The following is a 15,895-nucleotide window of genomic DNA, read 5'->3' as shown; positions in this document are numbered from 1 at the left end:
GTCTGAAGGGTGAGTGGTCATCAGGAGACCTGGGTCGGAAGCAGGGGGGAACTGCTATTGAATACAAAGTATTAGTCTATTTCTTGGGATAGTTCTCAGATGCTTGAACAATTTTCTTTCTCTTTTTCCCTAATGTGTTTTTACAGAAAGCCTTTAATAACAGCATTACCCCAAATGCTTCACTTTGTTTTTGGTTTCTTTTGCAATTTGGAAAAGCCAGTTCATATCCGAGGAAGAAGTTTGAAACCAGTGGTTTCAGACAAGACAAAATGAGGAGAAGCTATAAGGAACATGGAAAGGAGGGATAGAGTTTGAGCTGAGTGAAGATAATTGTTTAAAAAGGAGTTGCAGTGGAAGGGAGGAAGAGATGAAGTGAAGAATGTGAGGAGTCTAGAGCCTGAGAAGGCAACTTGAAGACAGGTGCATTAAGTCCAGTGAAAAATGGTGGTGTCCTTGACTAGGACATTTAAGAAGTCACTAAAGGGAAGCAGCCAGTTTGTAAAGGTGTTGTTACCACAGGGTTGTGGGACTGACTGGAGGGGTGATGGGGGAGAGGACGGACCTACAGATGGCTCTTAGAATTTAGACTGCTGTGCTCATTAGTGGGTTTCAGCTTTGTGTTTCATGAGTTTTTAACCTCATAACCATAATCTCTTGACTATATTCCAAGTATCCAGTCTCTTTTATTATCTGATTACTTTTAATATCTAATAATTCTAGACTTTCAATGACATAAGTATCTTCAAATACTTAGTATGAAAAACAGTAGGAAATCAAATTACATAGAAATTTTTTAAAAATTGCCATTTCTTTAGTGAGGAATGGAATACTATATAAGTGGAAGCATGTTGCTGACCATTCCGTTTGAATTCCTTTTGTCCTGTGATTCTTAGAATATGATGTTTCGGAGTCACTGGGCTAAGACAGATCTGATGGTGAGATACAGTTTTATGCTGAGGGGTGGAGGGTGGGAGTGCCAAAGACTTGGAAAAAATATTACCTACCCTGAGAACATTCAATCAAGATGACAATTTGGAACTCAAACAGAAATTGCCAAGAATATTGACAAAATAGCATGATAATCTCACATGGAATTTGTCTGCGTTAGTTAATCATGTTGTCCTGATACACTATAGTCCATGGGATAGCAAAGAGTCGGACACAACTGAGCGACTTTCACTTCACACTTCACTTCAGATACACTCATCAAATACAAAATCGATACTTAACTGAGATATTTTTTTCTGAAAGTGAAAGTCGCTCAGTCGTGTCCGACTCTTTGCAACCCCATGAACGACTATATAGTCCATGGAATTCTCCAGGCCAGAATACTGGAGTGGGTAGCCTTTCCCTTCTCCAGAGGATCTACCCAACCCAGGAATTGAACCCAGGTCTCCTGCATTACAGGTGGATTCTTTACGAGCTAAGCCACAAAAAGAAAGTGAAATACTTAGAAAAAGAAATCTGCATATAAATATTTTAAAGGTTGGCAGAAACTGTATTTGTAGTTTTAAACTCCTATCCCAAACGATTCCCACTTCAGAGTTGGTTTTGATCTCTAACATACTTCTAAGCAATACAAGTATTAGGTGAAGAATGGAGAATTATCTAAAAAAAATAATCGTTTTTGAAAAATTATGAGAATCCAATAGCTTTTTAAAGTATACTTTAAAAAATACCTTAATATGTGATATAGAGAGGTGATTCAGCAATTATTAGGAATAGTAAAAGTCTGACACAAATGCATTAATGCTATTATTAGTATTATACTACATGAATTATTCTGTTTAGATATGTTCCAACATTAAATACAAATCTAAAGCTAATTACGATTATAGCTTTAGGTTACTTACAGCATGTTCATTAATCAAAAATCAGGATATTTGATAGAAAACATTTTTTAATATAAAAATATGAAGTGAAACCAGGAAAACAAATTCTGTGTAGGGATATGAATCTATATGCAAAGAATTTAACACGTTCGGTGCATGCATTTTAGCAGGGAAGAGGACAGAACTTAACCTCTGCTGGTTAGAACAGGAGCTGGCTTTGTGAAGTTTATTTTTCTGGCACTTGTATTCTATTTACCTGAACATTTTGATCATCTCGCTAAAGTTGGGAGATTAGAGAATCAGAAAAAATATGAAGGTGGTAGCAATGTTGAACTAGCAGAGCCCAAGGAGCTCACATGTTTTAATCGTTTTTATTTTTTTTTTTAATTCCAGCAAGCAACTTGTAGTTATTTGCTGTTCAAATTTGCTTTTAAGATCAGGAGAGTGCTTTGGATCATTTTATTGGGTAGGTAGGATAAAAATGGGAAATAATCAGAAAAGTAAAACACTTCTTAAAAATTAGATAATTCACCATGAAGAGCTAGTATTAGAAAGATCTCCGTCTTCAGCTTCATTATGAAATCTACTCCAAAACTGTAATGATGGTGGTGACCACAGTGTCATGTATTGAGTAACGAGTTCTCCATATTATCTCATTTAATACTTAATACCACCCCCAAAAGATGGCTGCTGTCCCTGTCATATTATAAGAGACAAAGATGAAGGAATTGATGCAACTCCTTCATAACTTTTTTCTTTTAAAAATTCATGTGCTCTGACAAACCTTTCAATGTTTATTGTGTATATCTAGGTTAACTGAAGTTCATATTTTATAGAACCCTGTGGAAATGACTGGGGCTTCCCTGGTGACTCAGATGATAAAAAATCTGCCTGCAATGTGGGAGACCCAGGTTCGATCCCTGGGTGGGGAAGATCGCCTGGCGAAGAGAATGGATACCCAAACTTCAGTATTCTTGCCTGGAGAATTCCATGGACAAAGAAGCCTGGTGGGCTACAGTCCATGGGGTCACAAAAGAGTCGGACACAATTGAGTGGCCAACTTTCACTTTCATGGCAATCACTATTGTTTTATAGGTCACTTTACCAAAGCTTGCATTGGGACATATCTATATAATAACAGCTGAGGAAGGAAGATGACTAATCAGATCACACAGTAGGAGAATAGCATGTTAAAATATAACAAGTGGACCACTTTCAATACTTTCCAACTACATTTAGGATTAGGCAGTCCAAATAATTTTGATCTCTTTGATGCCTTTCTCTTCATTCTAGATGAATTAAATTCTTGTTCTCATTTTTATAGTGTTAGTTGTTATCACTATATTTAACATAGAGGAAGGCCTTGCAGAAGAGTTTTCACCCCTAAGCCTTTATCTCCAAGTGATTTCCAAATTATAAATTTGTGACTTTGAGGAGACGCTATAATAAAAGAGGGGAAAACCAAACAAACAAAACCGACTTCACAAACAGCAGAGCAGCTTAATGACAGAGAGTAAAGGGTCTCACAAGTTTGATGCATGAAATTTAGCCACAGAAAAGACAAGAAACAGCTTCTACTAGCCAGAACAAAGGCTGACATTGTGCGATTGCAGTGGCATAATATGTGGGCTTCAAATAAGAGTTCTGGTCAGCGGGACATAAAGGAAGTGCTTCATTAGCTATCATAGTGCATACCTCCCAGGCCCGTACCATGGGGCAGCAAGCAGCAAGGGCAAGGCTGCAAAGAATGAGCTATTCACTCAGGTTTCATAATCTCGCTCTGTTTCAGCCTCCTGGGTTGACAGCTTTCAAGTTAAGCATGGAAGGCTCTAAAGAAACAGTCCTACATTCTTCAGTGATAGAGTTTGTTTTTGGAAAATGCCTATCTAAAATAAAGAGATAAAACAAGTTAAGACTGTGAGTTCAATTTATTGCATTAGATGTCTTTCCAGAGCCCAGTGATATTTTTATGATGACTGTGAAGACTTCAGTAGAATACTTCTACAGAACGATTGGTCTCAGATGAAATTATTTGCAATTCCTGTGTCATTCAACCCTATGCAATCATATGAATATTCATTGTACAGTGAAAGCTGACTTTGTAAGTAGGAAAATTACAGTGATATTGAGCAGAAGAAAAATAATTCTGTGCAGTAGTTTTTCAGGAAACCACTGTGAATTTTGATCTTTTACCCAGTCATTTAGAGACACAGACCTCTCTCCCTCAAGGAAAACAAAACTATTTAACTCAAATTCAAATCAATGGCAACATCACTGAATTCATTTCATATATCTTTGAAGAGAAATATATTATATTTGGATTTAAATTTATAATAATTTGCTCAATGCCAAGGTCAATCTTAAATCGTGTTGCCGGAAGGCTCAGGGACCTAGCTGCATGAAATTGCATAAAGATGCTGAGAACAGCTCCAAATTTAAACTACAATGAAGGGGAACTAAATAAGGGTAGAATACCTATATATTATGTTGTTATTACAGAATTTTCAAAATAAAATGGTGAAATATACCATACAATTCAAGTTCACACTTAACTCTGTTCCTTGTGAATAATATCATCATCGCTGCCCTTAAAATATTGAAGATATTTGTTTCTAAAATAATTGAGTAATTTACGTTCTATACTTCTCTGACACGACTGAAGCGACTTAGGAGGAGGAGGAGGATAGTGAAGCTGTGGGAAGTCATTGTTTAATGCCTGCAAACATTAAAAATACTGAAATACACCAATCAAAATATCTTTAAAAAACTACATAATATTAAAATTTAAAATTACTTGTTTTTCAATAAGAACAATAATTTCTAACCTAAAATACTAGATATAAGCAATCTACAGTCTAGCCAGTCAAGTTCGAGATAGTGTCAGAAAGTATGACTTGCACTCATAAAGACGCCCATGGGTTGCCATCTAAAACAAAGATGCTTCTTAATTCACAGAGAAATAAGTGATACTCACTGCAATTGATATTTTTCCCACTTTTCCCAGTAAAGTGGGTGGGAGTTTCTCCCTTCTGTAATCCCTTCCACCCAATAAATTTGGTAGGAGGTTTTTCTTTCTGTAATCTCTTTTTTTTTTTTTTTAACCCTGCTGACTGTTACAGGGCTTGTTCCATTACAATGACAAGAATTACAGGACTTAGGGCTGTGCAGCTTGCAATTAAGAAGCAGCATCTTGGAATTAACAGAGAACACTGCCATGATGACCTGCATAAAGAATAATGCAAAGCGGGAGGGGAGGGGAGTTGTTAAAATCTCATCCTGTTCTGTTAATGTTCCAGCTACTGGGGAACCCAAAAGTCTTTCCCCCTCTGTTGTCTCCCTGTATGAATTTTTCTTGGGCTTCCCAGGAGGCCCAGTGGTAAAGAATCTGCCTGCCAATGCAGGAGACTTGGGTTTGGTTCCTGGGTAGAGAAGATCTCCTGAAGAAGAAAATGGCAACCCACTTCAGTATGCTTGCCTGGAGAATTCCATGGACAGGGGAGCCTGGCAGGCTACAGTCCATGGGGTCATGAAAGAGTTGGACACGACTTAATGATTAAGCACACTGTAATGTAGCTTTAGGCTCACCTATAAAGCAGTTTGTCTTAAGTCCTTGTACTTAATTCTATTTTATTTTTCTCACTTAGCAAATCACAGTCAGACCTTAATCTGGTTTTCATATAAAACACATATTTTATAGATTGAATTATCTTCCCCACCCCCCAATTCTTATGTTGAAGTTCTAACCGACAGTGATTCAGGGTGTCTTTATTTGGAGATAGGGTCTTTACAGAGATAAGTTAAAATGAGGACATTAGGGTCCGATGTGTGCTCAGTTGCTCAGTCATGTCCGACTCTTTGCCACCCTATGGACTATAGTCCGCTAGGCTCCTCTGTTCATGAGATACTCCAGGCAAGAATACTAGAGTGAGTTGCCACTTCCTACTCCAGGGGATCTTTCCCACCATGGATCAAACCCATGTCTCTCGCATCTCCTGCATTTCAAGTGGATTCTTTATCCACTGAGCCACCTGGGAATCCTGTATTTCTGGTTAGGAAGACCAATTTAAAAAAAATCCTCAGTGTTTATAAGTTCAGTGCATTTCAATAAAATACCATATGTTTTTTACTTTTATCCTAGATCAAGACAAGTTGGTTACAAAGTTCATCTGGAATAATAAACAAGAACATCCAAGAAGTTGTTGAAATGGATGACAGGAGTCTGGCCCAATGAGAGATTAAAACATTATGCATGTATGCTCAGTCATGTCCAACTCTTTTGTGACCTTATGGACTACAGCCCATCAGGATCCTCTGTCTATGGGATTCTCCAGGAAAGAATACTGGAGTGGACGGTCATTTTCTTCTCCAGGGAATCTCCCTGACCCAGGGATCGAACCCATGTCTCCTGTGGTTCCTGCATTGGCAGGTGGATTCGTTACCACTGAGCCACCTGGGAAGCCCTAAAACATTATAAAGCCCTTTAAAACTCTATGATATTGATATGTAAATAGAAAAACAGACTAATGTACTAGACTTGAAAGTCAAGGAAAAAAAAAAAGACTAAGTGCATATGGGAATTTATGACAAAAGACAGCACCTAAAGGATATAAAATATTGTTGGGCTCACTGGCTAGCCATATGGAAGAAAATAAAATTAAACTCATTCTTCATACTGTACTAGAGAAGTAACCATAAAAAGATCAGAGTTTTAAAGCAAGGGAATAAAAAGAATCACAAGTACTACAAGGAAATATGAGTAAATGTCTTTATAACACGGGCATAGGAGATTTTTCTAAATGTGGCTAAGAATCCAAGAACAATAAGGAAAATGATTGATAAATTTGTTCTGTGAAATAAAAATGTTTTGCATGGAAAACAGCATAAGTAAGTAAAAAGACAAACTGGGGAAATCATTTACAGCTTATGTCACAGAAAAATGAATAATAATATTTTGATTTTTAAGTGGGTTTCAAGAATTGAGAAGAATAAAACAAAAATGTTATGGAAAATGGGTCAAATAAATGAATAAACAGTACACATAAGAAGAAATGTAGATGTCTCTTGTATACATGGAAGGTGTTTAATCTCACTTAAAATTAGAGGAATTCAATGTAAAATTACACTGCAATACCATTTCTCTTCCCTTAGAATCACAAATTTAAATTTAAGTGCAACTCCTGTTGGCTAGGCTCTTGAAAATAGCCACTCTCACACGTTTTCTGGCAAGAATGCAAAATGCACACTCCATATAGTGGGAAATTTGGAAATACTCGAAAAAACTATATGTACATTGATTCTTGGATCCAATAATCTGACTGCTAGAAGTCTTGCTTGAGTTACATCTCCAAAAATGCACAGAAAAATTGAATTTTTTATGATCACAGAAAGTTCATCAACATGTGGAATAACTATGGGAAAAATATTCCCACAATGGAATACCATGCAGCCATAGAGAGAAATGACGAAGGTATCTATAGTTTGATGTAAAGTAATATCCAGAATATATTTTTAAGAGGAAAAAAAAAAAAACCCAAAAAAGATGTGAACCAATGTGTAGAATATGCTGAATATATTTTTTTCATAAGAATGGGGATTCAAGTATATATTGATTTTAAAAAATAAACTTGGAAGGATACATCAAAAACGTTAAAATAACGATATAGGAAACATTACAGTAAATAGAAAAAAGTTCTGCCTGCTCTATTTTTTCTTTTCAGTTTTTTAAACTGTTTTACATGGTAAGTGATGTGGAGTATGAGACATGAGAACCAGATTAGCCAAATGCAGTGAATGGACCTTGTTTGGATTTTGATTCCAAACTGCAATTCCCAAAACAGATTTTTGAAACAACCAGAAAAATGTAAATACAGAATAATTATTAGGTGATATTAAGGAATTATTATAATGTTGTGTTTTAGATGTGACAATCAGAATAATGTGGTTATGTTTTTAAAAAGGTCTTACCTACTAGAGATATAAACTCAGGTATTACAGACAAAATAATATTATATTTTGGATTTTTAAATACTGCAGAAGGGAGGGAGTTAGATATCTCAAAAGCCTTAACATTATACATACATTTTGACCTCTCAATTACAATTTCTAGAATTTATCCTAAATATATAGTTATGAATGTGTATAAAGATTTAGCTAGAGAAATACTTATTCCAGAAGTTTTTAGTGGCAAAAACCTGGAAATGCCTTGTGTTTAAATAATTGTATTAGTTAAATAAATCAAATAATGCAATATCACCTTTAAAATTATGTTGAAAAAGAATTTATATAAATTGAATGGAAAAGTGTTCATATTATTGCTAAGGAAGAATTCATAAAACCATAATCCAATATAATTTAGATTTTATTAAAAAAAATTCTTCAAGGAAAAATATTAAGGTATTATGCAAGTGTTTTTAGTGACTATTTTAGGGAAATCAGAATTCAGGCAACATTTACTTAAATTCATTGTTTAGTCACAAAGTTGTGTCCAACTCTGCAACCCTAAGGACTGTAGTCTGCCAGGCTCCTTTGTCCATGGGATTTCTCAGGCAGCAGTACTGGAGTGGGTTGCCATTTCCTCCCCCTGGGGATCTTCCCAACCCAGGGCTCGAACCCGCATCTCCTGTGTCTCCTTCATTGGCAGGCAAATTCTTTACCACTGAGCCACTGGGGATATTAGTAGTTTATCTTTATCTTTTAAACTACTGACAATCAACATATGTTATCTTTGCAAAATAGAATAGCTATTAAAGTAAAAGAGAGTTCTTCATCAAGCAATTCATCAATTTCAGAAAAATAGTAACACTGAAGACATAGAAAAAATAATGTAAAGATTGAGATATTTGTCTGGTAAAACATTTTTCAAATATGAAGAACAGCCACTGCACTGTAAATTGAAATCATTTTTTATCACGAATGATGTAAGATTCCTGTCTCCTCAAAAATGGTTTCTCACAATGAGATTTCTGATACCTTCAACCTAACCCCTTAGGAGAGGAAGTAATTTTTCATTTTGCTTGATCACAGAACCAGGCACAGTGTTATGAAGTTTATGTAGAGGGTAGACTGTTTGTAAAGAATCTGTCCACTTAATTTCTCTTATTCATAAACTAGATTCCCTCTTGGTACCCTGGGTCCACCCCAGTGGCTCCTGGAAAGGGTACAGAATGCCATCCTGGAGAGGAGGCCACTGTGATTCCTTGGAGGAGAAGTGCTTGCCTGACAGGAAGAGGCTGAAAGCTTGCCCTTCTGCCTCCGAGGAAAGAGAAATGAGAGAGAGAAAGAATCTGACAGGAAGACTAATATGTTTTGACCTCCTGTCTCTGGGGTTAAGTCCCGTAGCTGCAAAGCATATTTGATTGTTCAGGAAAAGCTGGAAGGAGAGCTTTTGTTCTCCTTAAGGACTTCGAGGGAAGAGACGGTGACAGCGGGCCAATAAAAATAGTGCTGCCACATAAGTCGGCCCGGAGCGCCTGATTGGTCTCTTTCTCTCTTAGGACTTTCCACCTCCACCTCAGGCAACTTTCAGTCACACTGCTGTTTCTAAAGGACCCAGTGTTACGATTAGCCCCTAAGAGATGGTACGATGCCTGAGATTTCTGGAGGAGGACTTGCCACCGGAAGTTGTCTGAGTGATGAGGAGGTTGTAAAGCTTTAGGCTATGCTGTGTCTCCCGGAAAACATTCTCCCTTTTCTCCACCACTTGTCAGAAGCTTTTGAAAGAAATGAAGTTACCTGTGGGTGTCAAGATGCAGGCAAGAGAGCCCAGAGAGGGTTTGGCAAGGTCCAGTAGCCTAGGATTTTGTCAGGGTACTGGAAGGGACCAGAATAACTGTGCCTTGGTGGGAAACAGCACACATCCAAGTATCACCTGCAGTTTGTGGTGGAGACCAAGAAAGAGACTGGCACAAAGTTAGGGCCCCCTACACCAGATGTCCCAAAGATAATAAGGATTTTCCCTCTGCAAAGCACTGTCTTGGGAAGGAAGAGAGTGAAGGAAGAGAGTGAAAGAAGGAAGGAGTGTGAAAGAAGAAACAGCTCTGTTAGAAGTGGTATTAACATTGACTGAAGATTTGCCAAAATGAGACTGAGACTATCAGGACATCTTTAATTATCAGGTTAATAGTTTTTCATAGCTATCAAAGTGAGTGAGAACGTGTAAAGAAGATGACATTAAAACAAAGTTAAAATGTAGCATGTTCTTGGCATATTTGAATACTGATAGCCAATTTTTTTGTTGTTTTTAGTTTTAGTTAATTTCAGTTTTTGCAAAAACGATTCTGAACTTCACAGATAGTTGATAAATAAAGAAGCAATTATATAACGGTTACTGAAACACTGAAATGTTTCTATGAATTTTCTGGGACAGCTACAAATGTTTCCTGTTAATTCCTCGATGTTTCTTTTCCTGATAAAAACAACAACAAAAAATTTTAAGGACATTCTTTGTTTTTTTTTTCCCCCTGAAAAGCTTGATAAAATCTGCTTTCAGTAGAGTGAGTAGGAGTGACTTGTATCCATTGGGATAGTAAAAAGATTTTAGATAAGATGGGAAGTTGCAACTGTCTCTCCTTCCCTTTTCTTCTTTATATATTCCTGGTCTTAAAAAAAAATTTTTTTTTACTTTTTATTTTTTGCTCTCACTTGAGATATCTAAGGAAAAAGATTAAAGGCAACACACTTGTTCACAATTCTGTTAAGAATTCAGATTATATATATTTCTTGCCAGTACTGCTCATGGACTGTTCTGAGATTTTGTTTTCACATGTGTATCACTGACCATGCTCATATGCAAAGAAAGAGAGAGTCCTGGGTTCAATCCCTGGGTGGGGAAGATCCCCTGGAGGACTGCATGGCAACCCACTCCAGTATTCTTGCCTGGAGAAACCCATGGACAGAGGAGCCTAGTGGGCTACAGTCCATGGGGGGGGGGGGGGCAAAGAGTCAGACAGACTGAGCGACTAACACTTTCCCACTTTTCACATGAATGTGTAAATATTTCAGGGAATGAGGGAGACTTTTGAAACAAAAATTAAAAATGAAAATCTTGAGTCCTTGAACTGGAGATTACTTGGCTTTAACCACAAATTATATATTACCTCTTTTTAAAGATTAATATTATATGATAAAATATGATTTGGGTGGAATGAATGAAGCTGAGATCTCTTCATCTTCAATATGAACTGGCTCATATTTGAGAGATGCTTGTCGAACATTGCAGAGTTTTGCCTCACTGCCAAAGTGAGCACTTTTGTAATAACCTTAAATATATCTGGCCAGACTTGAAAAACCGCCCCCATCCCCCTACTCCTCCGCCCTCCCTCCACCCCGCCCCGGAGAGAACTGGGAGAGGGAAATTATCTCATTTGGAATTATCTCATTTGAAAAAGACTGTAGTTCCTCGACCTTGTAGTACTTATGCATCAAGACTGAGGTGCGTACCTGTGTGAGGTAACATTTATTTCTGTTTGCATAGTCATTCAACACATTTACTCAGTAACGATTTATTGAGCACTTTCTATGTATCAGGTACCCGTGGAGACTGCAGCACAAGACACAGGATTTCTGCTTTCATGGGGTTTTTAATCTGGAGGCGGCGGTGTGGGAGGTATTATCAAATGTGTATAAAATACAGAGTTGCAAACCCGGAAAGAAAGGCTGTGCAGTAAACTGTTGGGGTCAGTGGTGGATATGAAGCTCTTCCAGAAAAAAAAAAAAAAAAAGGTGTGTGTGGGGGGGGGGGTGGGGGGGGGGCGGGTGGACTTGAAAGAGGAGCAGTATTTAACGAAGAGGGAAGAGCAGCAGTTGAAGTGCCATTCAGAGGAGCACTGCCGGAACAAAGGCCTGAGAAACTGAGATCTGGGAAAACTGCAAAGTCGTCCAAAAATGCCGGAGCACAAAAAGCTGTGCAAGACGAGGCCGGAGCAAGCGGTAGAGTCGGTGCCCTGCCACGCAGGAATCTCACAGGGTGGTTTCAGTATTTAGATTTTCAAAGATGTGCTCTGCGATTAGATGAGCTCTTAGCTATCTGATAGGCAGATACGTTTTTGCTTGTGTTTTTCTGGCCAGCAGGAGGAGGTATGTTTTTGTTTGTTTGGGGCTTTTTTTTTTTTTTTTTTTGGATGCATTTAGCCCGCGTGTGCATTATCGGATTAGTCAGAGGCCATCTATTCCTGTTGGGAAAGAGGCGTGTTTACTTTTTTGACCCCTGGGGAAGGAGAGTTTGCAACCTTTTCTCGATCGTTATTGGATTTTGCACTAAAATAGCACCGAGGAGGCGGAGACTCGGGAGAGCCAGAAGAGAGGGAGGCTCCGAAAAACTACACGAACCATGCGGGCGGAGTCGGCTCCGAGGACCGTGGGGGAAAGGAAGGAGCGCGGCGCCCCAGCGACCCTCTGCGCATGACCGCCTCTGGTTGCCAAGGCAGCGGGACTGAGTCGCCCGGAAGGGCTTCCCTTGAGGAACTGCCGGCACCTAAAACTCATCCCCGAGGGGCTCGGGACTGACCAGTTCCTGAGGCAATCTTGACCACGGCAAAGCAGATGAGGCTCAGAGCCTGATGCAGTGTGATGGCCATCCGCCTAGAAGCTGGAGGATTCAGAGAAACAGGGAGAATTGGCCCCAGCGGACACCGGGTGTATGGCAGACCTTTCTAAGGAGACCTTGGAGTCCTTGACTGATGAGGTAAAGAGTTCCGGTTCATTCAGTTCCTCTGGAGTACTGCAGCCCTGGTCTTATGCCTCTGGGAGCAAGTCTGAGAGTGGATCGCTGCCTTCCCGCTCGGAATATGGAGACAACCAATCTGAGCTTTCGGACTTCAAAGCTAATGTAAAGAAATTGAGCAGAAAATGGATCCACAACCTCAAGGGCAAGGAAACGAACTCTGAACAGTACCGACCGGACACTAACCATCAAACAGAAATCACTCAGGCATCCCCTGAAGAACTGAATGCCCTGCAGTCTTTCTGCACCGTTAAGGTAAACCTGATCCACCATAGAGCAAACTCCAAGGGGAAAAAGAGCAGCAGACATAAAAAGCTGCAGCTTGGACCCGAGGCAGAAGCTCCAGAGGTAGATGCCTTAAAGTGTACTGTCCCTGATGAGCTTTTGAATAGAATCTATTTTAAAAACATGAGGACAACACCCAAACAGGTGGGAACAGCTAAGCAACACATTTCTTCTCGGTGTCCCGACTGTATCAGAAAAAGGGCAGAACTGGCCCAATCTGCCTTCCTGAAACAGAAGAAGACTTTACTGGAGTCACTTCTACTCCAAGAGAAAATAGATGAACATCTTCATACGCAAGACTTCCTTACCCTTGTCAGAGAAGCACACCAGAGCCTTCCCAGGCTTTCAGATGACCCCAGAAGAATCTGGGAAAGACTGAATGAGAGAAAAGTAAAATTGGAAACTCTGGTTTTTGAAAGGTCAGATATAAAGCAGAAAATGTAGCAGAATGGAAGTAGTGCTTGTCATTCACCTTTTTGTCCGCTTATTCGCAAACCTCTTATTCTTAACCAAACAGGGGGTGGTGTTTATTAATGATAATGTGTCATGTGGGTTAATGTTTCTGTTGTGTATTTGAATAATTATCATCTCTGTAATAGGGGTGGAGTGGGCATGCAGCCTATAGCACCCAATTCTTAGCGTGGCCACGGTTATTGGGAGACCTTGAGGACAGCAGTTATAAGGTCCCACTCTGCCTGTGGTCACCCCCCAGTGGCCATCGTGGCAGAACGTGGGGTGCGAAGCAGTCATGGGGCCGTGCCTGGGGACAGGCTGAGGGCTGTCCTGAAGAGCCCCAGAAACCTGGCATGGCCTCCTAACTGGCCAGGCCCAGGCCTTAAAGGAGCAGCGAACCTCTCCCATCCTCACCTCCAGGACCTGTGGTCTCCATGCCTGGCAGTTCAAGGAGGCCTCAGCAACTGGAGTAAATGGGGAATCTGCCACTCAGGTAATAGCTTCAACCAGCTTCAGTCTCTCTGTTCAAGTTTCAGAAACTGGTCCAGCTTAGATCGATTGTCTATCCTGAGGAAGTGGCCAGAGGTCAGGAATAATTTGCACAGACATGGAGCATCTACTTCAGGTCCACCACTGTGGTTGGGTCTCTTTTCAAAGAAGGGCAATTGTTTGAGCTAGGAATTCACATGATTGGTATTTGCTACAGCACATACTCCTATCGATCCTAAACAAATGATTCTCTCCGATTTAAATAAGACTGAGAGTCAGTTGGGTTCTGGGTTCCCATCTGGGCAGGGACTGGGGACTTAGCCATGAGGGTGCCTGTCAGCTAAGATCTGCCTCCTCAGCTAGGCCTGGGCCCTGGCGGGAGGACCCGAACTGGGTGCATGACAAGCGCTTCAGGCAATTATTGGCCTGTGCAAGGATCACCCTCCTATTAGCCAAGCTTGGACCTTAGAGGGTGAAAGTTGAGCTTTGGGATCTTGCCTTTTCTTGTCTGAACTGAGAATAACATTTATTTTGGTGAAGGTTTATGAGGAACACCTTGGGCCATGGACCAGACCTCAGGAACAAAGGATCTGCCACTAACAAATTTGTAACAACTAACACACCCTTCCTCACCTTTCCTATTAAGGGGATTTGTTGAAAGCTTTTGGGGCATTATGGGGTTCTTAAAGCATGGCCTCACAGTAAACCATTCTATGCTCCAAACTCTTAATGTTTTAATATCCTTTGGCCTAACTGTGTGTGGGCACATGGACCTGCATTCTATAACATTTCTACAGTCACTTTGGAAACAAGAGTTTACTATTCTTCTCTCACAGATTTAAGGACTAAAACTTTCCACCCAGTGATTTTTCATATTATAGAAGGCAACATTTTAGTTGAAAGAGTTACAAAGTTTTTATAACAATCTAAGAGAGAGATACTGGCATTTTGGATTAGGATTTTGACTGTACAGGTAGAAAGAAAAACAGAAATCTAACAAGGATTTAGAAGGCATTCTTTGGTGAAGAAATGAATATAGGGGTTTAATAAAAGGTAAATGTTAAGAATTGACTAAGTTTCTGACTTGTACATTTGTATGATATGATAATTTCATTGAGATAGGAACAATGAAAGAGGATGGTATTTGATTAAGAAGGCAATTATGTGGACATGATTAGTTTGAGAAATATTTGGGACATTCACATTGAGAGGTTGACAAACATTTGGTTATGTGTGCTTGTGATTTGAAGACAAGGTCTAACCTAGAGATTTGAAGTAAAGGGTTGAGGGGGAGGGGATCACTGGAAGATACTGTAGTTAGAAATTGAAGTTATAGATGTGGTGAGCTTTCTTGAAGAAAATAGAATGAGAAGAGAAGAAAGGCTATGACCAGTTCTTGAGAAATTCACCAATTAGTGGCTGGGTAGAGGAGAATAGGAGAAGGCAATGGCACCCCACTCCAGTACTCTTGTCTGGAAAATCCCATGGATGGAGGAGCCTGGTAGGCTGTAGTCCATTGGGTTGCTAAGACTCGGACACGACTGAGCGACTTCACTTTCACTTTTCACTTTCATGCATTGGAGGAGGAAATGGCAACCCACTCCAGTGTTCTTGCCTGGAGAATCCCAGGGACGGCAGGGCCTGGTGGGCTGCTGTCTTGGGGTCGCACAGAGTTGGACATGACTGAAGCGACTTAGCAGCAGCTGCAGCAGCAGAGGAGAATAAGGTTTCCCTGATGGCTCAGTGGTAAAGAACCCATTTGCCAATGCAGGAGATGCAGGTTTGATTCTTAGGTCGAGAAGATCCCCTGGAGAAGGAAATGCCAGTCCACTCCAGTGTTCTTGCCTGGGAAATCCCATGGACGCAGGAACCTGGCAGGGAATAGTCCGTGGGGTTCCAAAAGAGTTGGACACAACTTAGCAACTGAACAACAGCAACAACAGAGGAGAATAAGCCAGCAAAGGAGACTGAGGAGGAGTCATCCTAGAAGAATAAAGGAAAACAGGAAAGTATAGTATCAGAGAGCAGAGAAAGAGAAGATTTCAAGAAGGATGGGCTGTCAAAACATGCCAACCCAACAGAGTTCACAGGAGATGGTTTAGTCACATATTGGCCT

The 15,895-nt window shown here is 39.9% G+C and overlaps 2 protein-coding genes and 1 long non-coding RNA gene across 3 annotated transcripts in view; 2 read left to right on the top strand and 1 right to left on the bottom strand.

Annotated features, from left to right (window-relative positions):
- Positions 1–15,895, bottom strand: part of DLC1 (DLC1 Rho GTPase activating protein) — a 522,282-nt gene that overhangs the window by 483,549 nt on the left and 22,838 nt on the right. The window lies entirely within an intron of this gene.
- The window catches only part of LOC104976069 (uncharacterized), a 287,898-nt gene continuing 283,134 nt past the window's right edge, over positions 11,132–15,895 (top strand). The window contains exon 1 of the long non-coding RNA XR_009493137.1: positions 11,132–11,262. This is a non-coding gene — a long non-coding RNA (uncharacterized lncRNA). The remainder of the gene's footprint in view (positions 11,263–15,895) is intronic.
- Positions 11,922–13,425, top strand: C27H8orf48 (chromosome 27 C8orf48 homolog). Its single transcript, NM_001145540.1, has one exon. The coding sequence runs from the start codon at positions 12,469–12,471 to the stop codon at positions 13,279–13,281; it is 813 nt and encodes a 270-aa protein (NP_001139012.1). The 5' UTR covers positions 11,922–12,468; the 3' UTR covers positions 13,282–13,425.

Source organism: Bos taurus, chromosome 27 (assembly GCF_002263795.3).
Source record: "Bos taurus isolate L1 Dominette 01449 registration number 42190680 breed Hereford chromosome 27, ARS-UCD2.0, whole genome shotgun sequence".
Classification (NCBI taxonomy): Eukaryota; Metazoa; Chordata; class Mammalia; order Artiodactyla; family Bovidae; genus Bos; species Bos taurus.
This window is presented reverse-complemented; position numbering and strand designations above follow the sequence as displayed.